The 16,013-nt window shown below is 41.5% G+C and overlaps 1 protein-coding gene across 1 annotated transcript; it reads right to left on the minus strand.

The window, feature by feature from the left end:
* Positions 1-5,755: 5,755 nt before the first annotated feature.
* On the minus strand, positions 5,756-14,858 carry LOC149322586 (retinol dehydrogenase 7-like). Its single transcript, XM_089508423.1, has 5 exons — positions 14,757-14,858; positions 11,816-12,137; positions 10,425-10,680; positions 8,691-8,848; positions 5,756-6,722 (listed from the first exon to the last, which is right to left on the minus strand). Exons 1-5 carry the CDS (start codon positions 14,763-14,765, stop codon positions 6,505-6,507), a joined length of 963 nt encoding a protein of 320 aa, XP_089364549.1. The 5' UTR covers positions 14,766-14,858; the 3' UTR covers positions 5,756-6,504.
* Between the last annotated feature and the right edge of the window lie 1,155 nt (positions 14,859-16,013).

A 16,013-nucleotide genomic window follows, 5' to 3' on the forward strand; every position in this document is an offset into this window, starting at 1 on the left:
TTAGAGGTGAACCAGACTGGCATAACTTAACTCCTTAACTGTCATCTTGGCCTCAGAGGGAGCGATCAGGCAGACCCAGTAACATCAGGGACTGCCTGAAGGAAGAGGCTTCTCCCTCTTTAACTGTCATCTTGGCCTCAGAGGGAGCGATCAGGCAGACCCAGCAACATCGGGGACTGCCTGAAGGAAGGGGCCCCTCCCTCTTTTAACTGTCATCTTGGCCTCAGAGGGAGCGATCAGGCAGACCCAGTAACATCAAGGACTGCCTGAAGGAAGAGGCTCCTCCCTCTTTAACTGTCATCTTGGCCTCAGAGGGAGCGATCAGGCAGACTCAGAAACATCAAGGACTGCCTGAAGGAAGAGGCTCCTCCCTCTTTAACTGTCATCTTGGCCTCAGAGGGAGCGATCAGGCAGACCCAGCAACATCAGGGACTGCCTGAAGGAAGAGGCTCCTCCCTCTTTAACTGTCATCTTGGCCTCAGAGGGAGCGATCAGGCAGACGCAGCAACATCAGGGACTGCCTGAAGGAAGAGGCTCCTCCCTCTTTAACTGTCATCTTGGCCTCAGAGGGAGCGATCAGGCAGACCCAGTAACATCAGGGACTGCCTGAAGGAAGAGGCTCCTCCCTCTTTAACTGTCATCTTGGCCTCAGAGGGAGCGATCAGGCAGACCCAGCAACATCAGGGACTGCCTGAAGGAAGAGGCTCCTCCCTCTTTAACTGTCATCTTGGCCTCAGAGGGAGCGATCAGGCAGACCCAGCAACATCAGGGACTGCCTGAAGGAAGGGGCCCCTCCCTCTTTTAACTGTCATCTTGGCCTCAGAGGGAGCGATCAGGCAGACCCAGCAACATCAGGGACTGCCTGAAAGAAGAGGCCCCTCCCTCTTTTAACTGTCATCTTGGCCTCAGAGGGAGCGATCAGGCAGACCCAGCAACATCGGGGACTGCCTGAAAGAAGAGGCCCCTCCCTCTTTCAACTGTCATCTTGGCCTCAGAGGGAGCGATCAGGCAGACCCAGCAACATTGGGGACTGCCTGAAGGAAGAGGCCCCTCCCTCCTTAACTGTCATCTTGGCCTCAGAGGGAGCGATCAGGCAGACCCAGCAACATCAGGGACTGCCTGAAGGACGAGACTTCTCCCCCTTTAACTGTCACCTTGTATTTTGTATTGTATTACAATTTTTACTGTACACCGCTATGATCATTGTGGAATAGCGGTCTATAAATAAAACATTATTATTATTATAAAATGCTAGCATTGGAATGGAATGGGGGCCTGGTGACTGCACACTGCACGTCCAGATTCCACCCTGATTCTGGTGCCATGCTGTTCCCTCACCAGCCCAGCAGGTGGCATCACACTGTTTCTTTGGTGCAGTGTTTGGTGCAGTGGTGGGGGCAAGGGCAGCTTTTTGCCACTCTAAAAAGGAATGGCATTTTGCTGTTTCTTTTTAGAGTGGCAAAGTACCAGATCAGGCCTGCAGTGTGCAGTTGCTGATGCCCCGATCCAGGACTGAAAGAGGCGGCACGATGCCGCTCCTTTGGAGTGCTACAAGATCTCTCTACATACTGATTCTACAGACTAACAGGGTTATAGCTTTGAATTTTACCACTGTACTTCATTGTGAGCTATCACCCCAACCCTTAAAATATTGAAAGAAACAAGTTCTAAAATATATGGAGAGTGCATACAAAAATTACACAAATGACTATTTACAAAGTGATGCTACTGGTTGTAGTAAATCTTTCCTCTTCAGATGTTTCGCTGCAGATAGAGTAAAAATGGTTGCTGCAAGCTACCCCCTTATTATTTTACTCCAGGATCAGGGAAACATCTCCTAAGGTGGGGAGATGTTTCTAAAGGTCATTAAGGACAAGACAAGACAGACTACCTTTCAATGTGGTCTGGAATCCCCAATCTTGCCGTCAGAACAATTATTATAGTGCCCAAGGGCACAGTCAGTGAGAGACCAAATTCTCTTTTCCATTCAACCAGCTTTGACTATGAACACTGTTATAACTACAATGTCTATTTAAGTAGTCTTTTCTCTCTATTGATGGTACAGTTGACCCTCCATGTCCATGGATTCAACCATCCACAGCTTGAAAATATGTGGATGATATAAATTCCAAAAAGCAAACCTTGATTTTGCCATTTTATATAAGGGACATAATTTTGTTACACCACTATACTTAATAGGAATTGAGCATCCATGTATTTTGTTATCCACAGGGGGTTCTGGAACCAAACCCCAGCAGATACCAAGACCCACTCTACCATTATTCACCCAATCTTTTTTTATACTTTATCACTTGAGATACTTCTGATTGCTCATTAGAGAGCTTAGCTACACAGGGGTCTTGATGATTCAGTGCTCCGGGGGAAATGATCAGTAATATCATCATTTGAGGGGGATCAGCTCCCACTCACTGTGTCTTAGAGTGGGATTGAGCCTCCCCTTTGCCAAGAGCCCACCGTTTCTTACCTTAGTTCTGAAGGGTTAGGTGTTCTCACAATTAGTTCAGTGCTGGGAAAAAAGCATATGACTTCTTCCACCTCTGACAGCAACTTTTATCCTCCCTTAGACTCTCCACTCCTTAATGAAGGACTTTGGTCATGGAGTATTCAGAACTTTACCATCCCTTTTAATTTCATAAGGGGGCTGTACCAGTGGAGCTATTTTTGTCTGTTGGGGCATTGATAACACAAGCTCTGACAATATGCAAAGTGCCTCCTTTTTATTGCTCTTTGGGCAGCTCTTCACTTCAATAACATGGTAAAATGGCTACAAGATTCCCACTGAGGACTGGCATACATCTGCCTACTTAAAAACATTTCTTGTCTTTACATATTTCTCCATGCAGCATAGTGTTGTATATTTGCATAGGTATTGTATTTTGATTTTAAAATCTGGGTTGAGGTATCCATGAGCCAATTTAAGTCCTGTAGTTCAACTCTTATTTTTTTAAAAAAGGGAATGGCCCTCTTCTCTGGGTAGAGTGGCAAAAAGTGAAGGCTTAGTCCTTTCCAGGAATACCTAAAAGAAGCACCAACTCTTCTCCATTCTCTCTGCTATGGTGTTCTTCTGGACATTTTAAATACCTGGACAGGAAAATGGCAGTGGAAGCACCTCTTTGGCACTTCCCTTCAAAGGAGCTTCAATGGACATACACACCATAAGTGGCAAGCAGTGGTTTGGTTGCTTTGGGACAGTGATTCCATGATGGCTTTTTGTAGAAATCCTGTTGGTTTTACAGAAGCTGTCCAAGGTGATGAACCCTAATTGAAAAAGAAGTTCACCCCCTTCTCCTGCCCAGACAGCTTCCATTAAATGGAGAGTGACTCTTGTAAAACTAAACATGGATTATTTGTTGAGGCAATGAGATGATCTGAAGGAAAAAAAAGGCTGTTCCCTGTTCAGATGCAAATGCTGCTTTGAAGGCAATTCCATCAAAGAGGGATGAGAAGTTTAATGCAAATCCTACATCTTACTCAAATACATGTTTTTTTTGTGGGAAAATGGGTCATGTGAAAGTCCACTGTCCTGAAAATAGAGGCTACAGACAAAGAGGCAGAGGAATGTCTGGAATGGGAGGCAGGCAGCTAAGGGCATGCCAGAGCCACTCTGAGGCAGATTGATGAATTACATGACTGTGATTTTTATGAAAGTTTTGAACAATTAGTCCTGCAAGCCACAAGTTCAGATGGCTGTAATGATATTTTCAATGTGGATTTCAGTTTGGATTCAAAAGCCCATATGGCTGAATGTTAATCATTCTTCATAGATTTGAATGGGAATGTGAAAGAAAATGTTTATGGAATTGGTAGAAAAAGGCTTCAGAAGGCACTGGAACCATTGTTTTATTATGCAGAGCTACATCAGGCATGACAAAAATAACAGTCAGTGATATTCTGTATGTGTCAGATTTGGGATCCAATCTGATATCAGTTAAAGCACTGACGAGAAAAGGCTGTGAAGTTATTTTTTTAAAAATTAAAATTTTGAAATTTGAAATTTAAATTTTAAAAAATTCTGGGGGCCTGCCTTTTTTCTCCCACGGAGGTTCACCTCACTCCCACCATCTCTTAAAGCATTTAAAGAGATACAGGCAAATGCTACAATGTTTCTGCCAAAATACAGGTATTTGAGCAGAAGTGGTGTCACGCCTGCTTAGGATGTCATCTGGTGCAGTTTGCACCATGGCACCCCTAGTGATGCCACTGCCTCAGATGTATCCCCAACCCTGAAAGGCCATATAGGGGTTCAGTGACTGATGGTATAGATACCTATAGGCCTCATTCTCACATACAAATAAATTGGTTTGCAATCCGAATCGACGGATCGCTTCAACAGCGGAGCATGGTGCACACTACATTTGCCCTGATCACATTTTTCCCCCTGGAAAATAACCCACTTGTGGTTCACATTCATGAATGAATAGATTCGAAATGGACCCACTCCAGCCGGCCGAAGGTATTCAGGAAGACATAATTTGAATACTAAAATTATATAAAATAATTTACAACAATTATTTTCAAAGAAATCTGTTTGTTTTCATAGTGTTAATATACCCAGAGGTATATATTTTCATATGGTTTAGTAATGTAAACAGTTTGCTATGAAATTTCTCAGTGATCATAATAATCACAATATAAACAACAGTTAAGCAAATGTCACTTTTTGTCCTGGTTTGATAGTTGCTCCACTGGGCCCTTTCCTCTTTCTGTTTCAAAAATTTTCATAGAGTTTAGCAAAATGTTTTCCAGCCAACTTGACTAACAGATGGTTTTGTATTTGCAAGTGCAGTCATTAGATGAATCTGAGTAATGCTCTGGTTTCTCTTTAGATCATATAAATCTTTAGCATTTTACCAAAGAGTAATTCTCTTTGGTACCATCAGAACATGCATTATAAAACTTTGGTCAATTAGGAATCAAGTCATAGAACACACATAGCTAAGCAACATCTGGTCAAGGTGGCATAAGTTGTTAATGAAGAAGAACACAAAAGCTAGGTGAGGTTGCAGCGTTTGCTTTTGCCCGCGTCTACTGGGAAGGACAAGATTCTGCCCTCTCTTCTTATCTGCTCCCTATTGACTTTACTGAGGATAAACAACTTTAGTAGTTTGAAGCAATTTTCCAGTTTTCAACAACTGAAGTAAGCTAAGGACAAAGGAAGAAAGTGGAAGAGAGAGAAACTTTCAAAAAAGCAGCTGAACATTTTAAAAGCAGCTAAAAAGTGGGACAACAGAGGATTAATTTGACTGTCCCTGTCAAATGGGAATAGTTGGAGGGTATAGCACTACAATCCTAGAACCTTCCAATTACAGCAATATAGAGTACTAGCACAAATTACACTATTATGGCCTCCTGGAGGCTTCCGGGAGTACTATTGGCCTCTGGGTTTAAGAAAGACTAGAAAGCACTAACAGAGGCCAGTTTTTTTGGGGGGATGATGAAGCTGTGCTCCCTTCAATGAATAACACAAGGAGTCCTTGTGATCATTGCAATAGGAGTGGAGATAGATGGGCCCTCATTGCATAGATTAGTAGGAGTAATGATGTTTGACGATCCTTGTGTGTATGTGCCTTCAAGGCGCCTGTTGACTTATGATAACCCCATGGATTTCATAGGGTTTTCTTTGGCAAGGAATCCTCACAAGGTGGTTTTGTCAATTCTTTCCTCTGAAATATAACAACAACACCAACACAATTCATTTATATTCTGACTTTTTCTTGCGGAATCAAGGCGGATTACAAAGCAAAGGAATCAATATACAAAACACCCCCCATCAAATATATCACAGCAATGTAATAACAATAAAGTAATATTGTAATATAGCCTATAACACCTGGTATTTGTGGGTGGTCTTCCATTCAAGTATTAACCAGGGCTGGCCCTGATTAGCTTCCAAGATCAGAGGACATCTGGTGCCTTTTGGGTATTTAGGCAAGTCATATCCCTAGGTTAAACAATTACAGGTAATGTCTTTCACTGTAAGGTGCTATATCCATTCTCTGTGTTATAGCTGTAGAGTCTTTGGGAAAAGCTGGTGTGTTCTAGAAGAAAAATAGTGTTGCTGGAGAGGAGCAGAGCATATTATTCAGGCAAATTAAACCCTGGCATAGCCATTTCTTCTCCAAGTTTTCCTTGGACTTCTACTCTAAGTATTTCAGGTAGCCTGATTCAATTGCTGTAATGCAACCTATTTCCTTGAGTATTCTTGAGTCTCCAAAATCAAACATGTTCTCACTCCTTGGCCTGTTGGAAGGTGGATTCACTGAAGGATGTTCATGGTGTATGAGAGATTTAAGTTGACCTCACCTCAGCCAAATGACCTCAGTGGCTCTAATCTGAGCCAGTAGCTCAGAGATCAAAGGTAAGATAAGACAGTTATTAAAAATACCAAAACACCACTTTGAGACATTTTGCTGCTGAGGTTCCTCTATTCACACCACTTGTAGACTTGACTGAATGCCTGTAATGGTCTTTCTGCAAAATTATCTACACTGCCTGTGCAGGCCTTGGCTTCAAGTGAGCAAAAAGATAGTCTGACACAACTGTTGGCATGTAAGACAGAGGAATGAAGAAGAGTTTTGCATCCCAGCCTGCAGAGTAGCGAGTTCGAGGGTAGAGGGACATCAGGGCATGTTCTATGCAGTCAGTGACTAGACAGAGATTGGTGTTGGCTCCCTTTGAGAGATTTTGGTGTAACTTGCAGCCTGTATGAGAAAAATATAAAGGAAAGGTGTAGTCCAAGATTATATCTGGGTTGAGTCTAGATTACGTCAGTCTGAACCAATTTGGAGCATTGTGGTGATGCAGCAACAAAATGCAGCTGAACAAAAGCCAGATGGTATGTCTCCTAAATATTGCAAAGTAGCATCATCATAAGGAAGATGCCAGGACAGGGAGATGGGGAAAGGGAGGAATGTAAAACTGTCCCTATTGGCTGATCTTGCTTCAATCCTGGACAAGAATCTCACCAGCACTCTCCAATCATAATGCCTGGGAGAAGGTGCAGACTGTATAATCAGACATTTCCCTCTTTCTTGTGCTCTTTTGCTTGTGCTCTTTTGCGATCTTACTTAGCAGCAGGATTATTTTCAAATGTTTTGTTGGAGTTTGGGGAGAATTCCCTGTTTATTGTGCTTCCCTTGATTGTGCCAGGACCCAGTGGTACCACTGCATGGTGCAGGGGGTGCAGGCTGCAGCAAGTGACACCCCAGAGGAGGAGTGACACCCTGTGGAGTCTTCCACCCACTATGGTGGAGAGGCAAGTGCACCCTTTGTGGCCTCGTCACTGGCGTGGCTCTGTGTATGGGAAGGGAGGCAAGGCAATGGCGAAGGGTTGAATGTGCCCACCATGGCCTCATCACTGGCCTGGGAGGGAACTGATGCAGCAGTGAGGGCAGCAGTAGGGTGAGTATGTCCCTTGTGGCTTTGTTGCTGGCTCAGCTCTCCCCCTTGGGAGAGAACTGAGGCAGTGACAAGGATGGAAGGTGATCAAGGTAGCAGGAGGGGAGGGTTGGGCAGGTTGCCACTGTCTCCCCCCCCCCCCCCCCCCAGCAGCTCCAACCCTGCATTGGGTGTCACCAAGCCAGGTTACTCCACTGCCAGGACCCTGCTTTTGGACCTCTCCTTTCCTAGTCAGGTTGCCCTTATATTTGAGGTTTATTTACACGAGCCTATACAGTGGAGGTCCTAATAAAGTTCTGTTTTAGTAGGAATGTTCTTAGATAGTGGACTTCCCCACATCTCCATTTAGACGGTTCAGTTTGATTTTGATTTCAGTCAGTTTTAATTGGCCATTGTGTTTGTTATACCTTTATTTCTGGCCTGTCTGCCTGGCCTGTATATGATCAGTATGTGAGAACTACACACAAACACAAGCATTATTGAGGAAGTAGCATACACATTGCTTAAGCACTACCATTGTCTAGAATAGTAGCACACATATGAGGACAGCAAAAATAATGAAACAAAATTAGAGTCTGAACATTTAGAAGGGAATGCCACAAAAAGTCAACATAAGGTTCTGAGAAACAAGTCATGCCAGAATAATCTGATCTCTCTCTCTCTCTCTCTTTTTGATAAAATTACCAGCTTTCAAAATTACCAGAATTCAAAAAAGATGTTGACAAGCTGGAGTGTGTCCAGAGGAAGGTGACCAAAATGGTGGAGGCCTGGAAACCATGCTGTATGAGGAGAGACTTAGGGAGCTGGGGATGTTGGGGATGGACAAGAGAAAGTTAAGAGGTGATATGATAGCCCTGTTTAAGCATTTGAAGGGGTGTCTTATTTAGGATGGAGCATGCTTGTTTTCTGCTTCTCCAGAGAATAGGACCCAGATCAATGGATGCAGGCTACAGGAAAAGAGATTCCACCGAAACATTAGGAGGAACTTCCTGACAGTAAGAACTGTTCAACAGTGGAATACACTTCCTCGGAGTGTGGTGGAGTCTCCTTCTTTGGAGATTTTTAAACAGAGAATGGATGACCATCTGTCGGGGGTGCTTTGATTGTGAGTTCCTGCATGGCAGGGGGGTTGGTCTGGATGGTCCTTGTGGTTTCTTCCAACTCTCTGAGTTCTATTCTATGATTCTCCATTGCTTTATATTTCTTGAGGAATATTCATACATGTAATGTCCACAAAACAAATTCCAGAAAAATGTGTTCAAATTACTCACAGCTCTCTACATATTGCTGCCCATAGATTTCTTTGATGTCAGAAGGCACCTGGCTCCATGTTTTCCGGAAGTTCTCCTCCATGGTGTTCAAAATAGTTGTAGTGAAAGCACCGGGTTCAATAATGCTGACTTTGACCTGAAAGGGATGGAGCTCTCTCCTGAATGGAAAGAAAAAGATCACTTCATCTGTAATGATACCGTACCATTCCATGTGGCATTTTGCATACAGTATTTACTGGGATGAAAGCCTGACGCCATTAAATGGAAATCAGGAATATGTGTGTAGCACTGCAACCATCATACTGGTTCTAGCCATACTTCTTATACTTTCTGTTTCTTCCTTGAATGGGCAAGATAATTTTTTAAATATTCAATGACACTGTGTGGCTTGACACTTCTGATAGATTTGGTGAAATTCTCTCACTCTCTCTTTCTCTTTACATACATATTACTTATCCAAATTCCTAAAGTTACTCTAGAAATATTTTAAGAGGAAATGGACATACCTTGTAGCACCTGTGATCTCTGTACATTCATGCAGATCTCTCTCTCTATCGATCCGACAGACTAACATGGCTGTATCTTTGAATTCGACTACTTAATAGGAAACAGTGCAACACAAGCTAGACAGCAGTTTCATGGGTAAGAAGGGTGATGCTACCACATCTCAGAATGGTAGATAAAAACTAATTAATAAATTAATTAATCAGTTAATTAGCTGTTAATTAATTTGTAGTTCATTAATTACTTCTAAGCCTCATTTGTTGCTCTACAGCTCATTTTTTTCAAGACAACACACACAGGCAAACACCAGCTCCACAAAATCCCAAATCTTTCATGGTGGAAATCTGTCATAGAAATAATCACTGAGAGATGTCAGAAATGGTGGCATTTTTATTTGGTGGGGTGAAGGGGAGGAGTGCTGCTTCTTGTCTGTGTTGTGATTAAAGAGAAGAGAGAATACAGCCCTTGCTGTGCAAATACTACTGAGATAATGTGCTAGGAAGTAGCTATCACAGAACCTCCAGGGTGTTTTATAACCTTAAAAAGACCATGTAAATTCTTGGAACCTCTGTTTGCAGACTTACATGGAAATAAGTCCAGCTGAACCCAAGATCATTTACTTTCAAGTTTGTCTGTATAGGACTACAGCCTCTTGAGAATCTTCTTTGTGAAGAACAAGGATGTTTTAGGATGAAACACATATTTAAGAGAAGGCTGCAATTCTACAACGGGAGTATGGCTATTCTGTGCAGACATACACAGGTCTGAATGGAGTTAAGAATGTGCAAGTTATAAAAGATAAATTATAATTTTTTTAAATTATAAAAGAAAATTGAGTTCTTTGTATGATAATCCCAGATAGTTAGTTACCATAGATAGTTAGCCAGTAAAGGAAAAATTAATCCTATAATGCATTCTTGCTTCTAACACTAGATATAATACCTGTGCCTGATAGTTGCTGTGGCTGCAAAAAAAGTGCATCAGAAATACTTGGCTGAAACAGCGAGGTTTGCACCAAAGTGTTGGAAATTTTGAAGCACTGGTGCCAATCCGATTATATTGTGTGCTTTAAACAATATAATTCAGTACAAGGCGGCTTCCCATTTTCCTGTCTTTTATTATTCCTATCAACTGAGGAGCCTGATTGTCTTATTACTTTATAGTTAGTGTGAAAGAAGACCCATGCCACTTTAAGTAAGGAAAAAAAAAGTTAATAAGCTAGTATCTTACCTCAGGCTATCAGAGAAGGCTTCCACACCATACTTGGATATGGAATAGGCTCCAGAGCCCACCAGTCTTCCATTCACACTGGACACATTGACCACTCTCCCTTTGGCTTTTCTCACCAAGGGTAGCATGTGCAACGTCACATCAATCATACCAAGCAGGTTAACATTTATTAGTTTTGCAAAATCATCCTTCTTCAGCCATTCATTGGGAGCTTGAGGAACAGCTATACCTGCATTGTTTACTAAGCCCCAGAGCCCTGTATGAAGAGAGAATTGTCTGGTTCAGGACAGTTTCCATTTTCCATTTTTGTAGCCTTTTCAGTTCTGACTGAATGAACCCTGATTCTGGCATCTTGTCAACTATTTTGTGAATTTTCTGAAATATTCTTGTATTCTGAACACTGTTTAAACTTCAATTTATAACTGAGAACTAGGATGGGAATCAAGTGGCCCTTTGGATGGTGAAGTGCAACTGCATCACACACTGTATTAAGATGGAGAAAATATGAGTTTGGTTTACTCTCATTTTAAGTTACATTATATCATATAATCGTTCATCTCTGTTTTCTTATTGTATTCTTTTTAGTTATCTTTCCCCCCACTTCTAAGGGGCTGCACTATCAAATGACAACATAGTAGGATTTATGGGATATCTCCCTGTGAATGTGTGGCATGCTGATGTGTGTACTCTGTTCACACTTCCTTTTGTAAAAGCAAGTAAGGCAAATCATGAATTTCTGAATGACAAACTGTTGAACACAACTAAGAGGTTGCTATTGTCATGTTTAAACCTGGGTCCTTATTTCTTGCTTCCAAACAAGCCTGGCTGATTAGTCATTAAGAAAATAGTGTTTGTAAATTAGTGACAAGGAGGAGTAGAGTCTGCCCATCTTGTCCTATCTTATTGTTTGGAAATGTTGACCAAAGAAGGGAAATATCCTGAAGCTTAAAAGCTGGTATTTAAAGTTCCCTTTCAAGTTACCTGATATGTTTGAGATTTTGAATTGAAACAGATGCTCCCACTTAGCATGCTTTCAAAACATATTTTCATTTGTCATCACCAAAATTGTCAGATCTTATAGATCATGGCCTGTATATGTTCAGTGCGATTTTGAAAGGAATTAGGCATAGTACTACAAAGTTTTGCCATCTTTTACAATTTTGAGCTGAACATTTTTCTGCCACTGCAACATTCCTAAACTCTCAGAAACGGGCCAGCCTTCCTTGCAAGAACTCTCATATTGTAGAATTAGCTGGGCAACCTGGTGTTGTCAAAAGAGTGGGCCAAATCAGTTACTTCTTGTTGAAGGATGAATGTTTGGAATAAGGAAATTGCTGGCCTCACCTATGCACAGTGTATATATATGATAATAAAAGTAGAGAATCATTTACCTTTGTTCTCAACACATCCTTTCACCCATTTAGTTGCTGCTTCCACACTTTCTGTACTGGTGACATCCAAAAAGGTGGTTTGCAGCCTCTCAGATGTGGACTTTTCCAGTTGCTCTGTCCCTTTCTGGGTGAGACAGGCTGCCAACACCTGGAAGCCTCGGGCATCCAGCTGTCTGGCGAGTTGGTACCCAAATCCAGAGTCACAGCCAGTGATAAAGATGTATTTCTCTGTTAGTTTCTCCACAGTCTGTCTCTCCCTGTACCATCGGTGAAGGAAGTAAAGTCCTAGCAGAGCAGCCAAGTAAATCCACATGTCTAAAACCTGCAGAGAAAAACATAGGGTAGAAGTGCTAGGGCCCTGTTAATTTATGCAGCTGTTTCAGTACTAAACCAGTATCTCTTATCAGTAATGGATTGGATGGGAGCAAACATCCTGGTGCTCCTGGTAAGTCAGGTCAGGGAATAGGGATTGAGCCTGTACTGGATGGATTACTCTCTCCCTGAAGTTACAGATGTGTAGCTTGGGCGTACTCCTGGCCTTATGTCTGAGCCTGGATGCCGAGGTTTTGGTGGTAGCAAGGAGTGTATTTGCATAATTAAAACTAGTGTGCCACCTATGACCACTTCTTCTTATTTAAACAGACCATAAGGCCGTAACTGGTTGACTTTAAAGGATATACAGCAAATGTGCTGCTTCTTATATTTTAAATGTGTGTTTTAACTGTTTTAAATGTATGTTTTAATTGCATTGTTCTTTGTAAAATATATATATTAAAATACTGCAGATTGTTCAGCTATTTTGTTTTAACCTACAGTGGAAGCTGCTTTGGGTCTCTTAGTGGGATATAAAAATAAATAAATAAATAAAAATCCATCAAGTTGACATTTCTAGCAAACTGATAAAATGTTTGGCCTAGGGTCACTAAACATTGGAAACAACCTGAAGGCACACAACTGCAGAAACAACAATTCATTGGGTTGTGATTAGGTCATGTACATCCAACACTATTGCATTCTTCCAGCCCTTCAGATCAATGAGAGTATACTTTGAATGTTAACTTTATTAATTGGTCAAAGAAGTAACTTTATTAATTGGTCAAAGAAGTAAAAAGGAAAGCAAAAGCACTGATTGTATGGAGTATATTGCCTTGCAGATCATTGTTATGAACTGAACTTTGTTGAAAGTCTCTACTAGCATGGAAGTTATTTCATGTGGGCTGTGTATGGAGGCTCATTAGGAATTTTGGAATGGTCTCAAAGCCACATTTCCACAGTAGATGAGGTCAGAGTCTGTGTGGAAAATGGGTAGCAGAGTTAATGCTGTGTGAGTGGGACCAGATAGGATTTCAGTACACACTGCCCAAAAAGGGCGGTCTCCCGGCGCCTGTTTTTCCTCCGCAGGGAAGCCGCAACTGCCAAACTGTGCAGTTTCCCTGAGGAGGAAAAAGAACCCGAGAAAAGTGGGTTCCTTTTATGCTGCAGCGTTAATTGTAACAAGTGCGCCGCTGGCACACTGTGGCACACTGGTTACACAAGCGGCATGTGGCGGCGTGCATATGCCACGCGGTGCTTGCATAACAATGGCGGCACCCATGTATATAGGATGCCGCCATTGTGATGCCCTCGTCATGTGCTAGGGTTGAGGGGTGTGTGGACACTCTGTCCTGAGGCAACGCTAGCATGTGACGAGGGCGTCACAAAGGGCCGGTCTGTACCAGCCCAGAAATTTGTAGCACTACAGAAGTTGAAAGTAGTCCCAAGAGTTCTTTAGGGCCATAAAGACCATCCCTTAACAGTGCAGGAATCCACAACTAAAATCTCTCTAGTCATGTAAAATTTATTCAGCTACCCCTAGACTGTGGAATGACCTGCTGGAAGAGATTTGTCAGCTGAATACATGGTCTGAATTTAAAAGAACATTGAAGACCAGTTACTTCTGGCAGGTTTATCCAGATGCTTTTTAAATTATGCATTTATTTATTTCATTTATATGCTGCCTTTCACCACAGAGGGACCAAAGGCGGCTCACAGACAAAACATTTAAAATTTTAATAAACTTCAAAACAATTAAAAGCATCTACACCCAATATAAAATCACATAAAATACACAAAAGTTACAAGCAAATTAAAAACCTACCTACTCCATAAAAACTACCCATAATTTTAAGTTATGAATTTTAAATGTGGATTGTTTTGATATGTACACATCTTATTTGTCGTTTTAATTGATATGTTTTAACTGTTGTTTGTTTGTTAATTGTTGTCCCCCACCTCAATCCATAGGGAGAGGTTGGTAAAAATATATATATATTGTTGTTGTTGTTGTTATTGTTATTCTTATTTAAAACGTTCCACTTTCTGAAGCAGTCTGTTCCACTACTGAACAGTTCTTCCTCCTTATGTTTATTAACTGGTCCATTAAATAAAAAGCAAAAAGGATTTTCCCACCAGCCCATGAGCCTGAAATTCTGAAACTTGACACATACCCACACAGGGTATATATTTTAGCCTGAACATGTGACACCTCCAGCCAGATAGGTGACTCACATATGTCTTTGTCTTTAAGGTCAATAAAGACTTCAGTTTCATTCAGTAAAATGAAGAACAATTAATAAAAGCAAGGGATATTAAGCTGAAGAAAAGAACAAAATGTCAAAGGTGAACTGGGATACAGGAATAGTAGGATAAGGTAAAAAAGACAATGAGAAGGCCAGGCCTTCTAGAAATACCATCAGGATTTCACAAAGTGAGTGATCTGTCAAGGCCAAACAATCAAATGTGAGAAGAAACAGCCAGGGTTGTTGCTAATATGTATATCTAATTGGAAAGGTGAGAAGATTACAATTACAAACACATAACAGAATGCTTATTAGGGACAGGTTACCTCCCAAATGTGACTGTCAAGAGGGCTATTGGGGATGTTGGGAAGGGCTGGGCTCACCTGATACATCTCTACTTTCCCCGCAACATAGTAGTAATTGGGTGTTGAACTCTCACATCCAAATTGGGGGTGAAGGCCTTCCTTTGGAAAACTGGTTTCCACCTGCTGAGAGATTTCAAATCCCATGGCAAATAACAGTAAACCTGCCAGCATCTACAACAGAAACACCACTCTATGTTTATAAGACAAAAAAAAGTGTCAGAAGTAGAACTATGAATCCCTCAATGAGAAGGCCAAAGAGAAAGGGTGAAAAGAAGAAGTGAAACACTGGTGAGGAGATTAGGAAAGAAGACAAAAATATGAAATGCCCCCTCACCTTCTTTCTTGGAGGAACGGTTGGGAAGATCAGTTATAGTCTGCCCCACAAGTCATCACTTGAACTTTTACTGTGGTGTGCTCTGGCATTCAGATTAGGATTGCCAACACCCTCTTCTATGTTTATCCCCAAACTCTCCACACCCACTTCTTTATAGCCTTTTTATGGCCCTTAGGTTCTCTCTTCCCCACTTTCTCAAATACACACATTAACACAATCCACATGCCTTAAAAAAGAGACTGCAGAGCATGATGCAATTGTAAAAAAACCCAAAATAAAATAAAATAAACCCTCCAGAATGAGTCTAAAACAAATTCTCTTGCACTTCACATTAGGGCAAATCTGCCTAAGCACAGCTAGAATGCTGTTTTTCCTGTTGGTCTACAATTTAATGTCCTGCCAATCCAAGCCCTGAGGACAACACTAGTAATGACTCCTGCAATATAGGATCCACCAGCACAAATCATTATATGGAATTACCCGTCTGCCTTCCTAACCAACTGAGAAGGTGCTGCAGCAGACAGAAAGCTTATCTGTATTCTCTGGACATTGGTGAGGAAGTCCCGGATTATTGTGAGGCTTCTGCTTCTTTTCCTTTCACATATATTTTCATTGCACTTCATTGTGGTTAACTGGACCAACCAAAACTGGCTGGAGTAAAAATGCCCAACAGATTTACCAATTTTGGCTATTGGGGTATTTTAATTTTTGTCTCAGCCTGGTTTGAGTGTTGTGTAACAGAAATTTCAGGAAACTTAAAAATCTAGGATTGGCAGAGCAAGGAATTCGCAAGAGGACCTAGTAGTTGAAAATACATAAGTTTATTTCCAATTGTCGACAAAGGAAAACAATGAACTCAGTGGAATTCAAGTTCCAAAAAGCTGAGACCCCGAACAAGACAAAATGGCTCTTTTTATATTATTCAAGACAAAGAAGTTTCT

Source organism: Sceloporus occidentalis, unplaced genomic scaffold (genome assembly GCF_023333645.1).
Source record: "Sceloporus occidentalis isolate IW3139 unplaced genomic scaffold, rSceOcc1.0.p SCAF_1, whole genome shotgun sequence".
NCBI classification, from domain to species: domain Eukaryota; kingdom Metazoa; phylum Chordata; class Lepidosauria; order Squamata; family Phrynosomatidae; genus Sceloporus; species Sceloporus occidentalis.

Bases quoted from the DNA above. Each gene is read 5' to 3' on its own strand.
- LOC149322586 (XM_089508423.1), bottom strand. The intron at 10,681-11,815 runs GTAAATGATTCT...CTCTTCATACAG, and splicing joins AGGATGTGTTGAGAACAAAG to GGCTCTGGGGCTTAGTAAAC. The intron at 8,849-10,424 runs GTAAGATACTAG...CTTTCCATTCAG, and splicing joins GCCTTCTCTGATAGCCTGAG to GAGAGAGCTCCATCCCTTTC.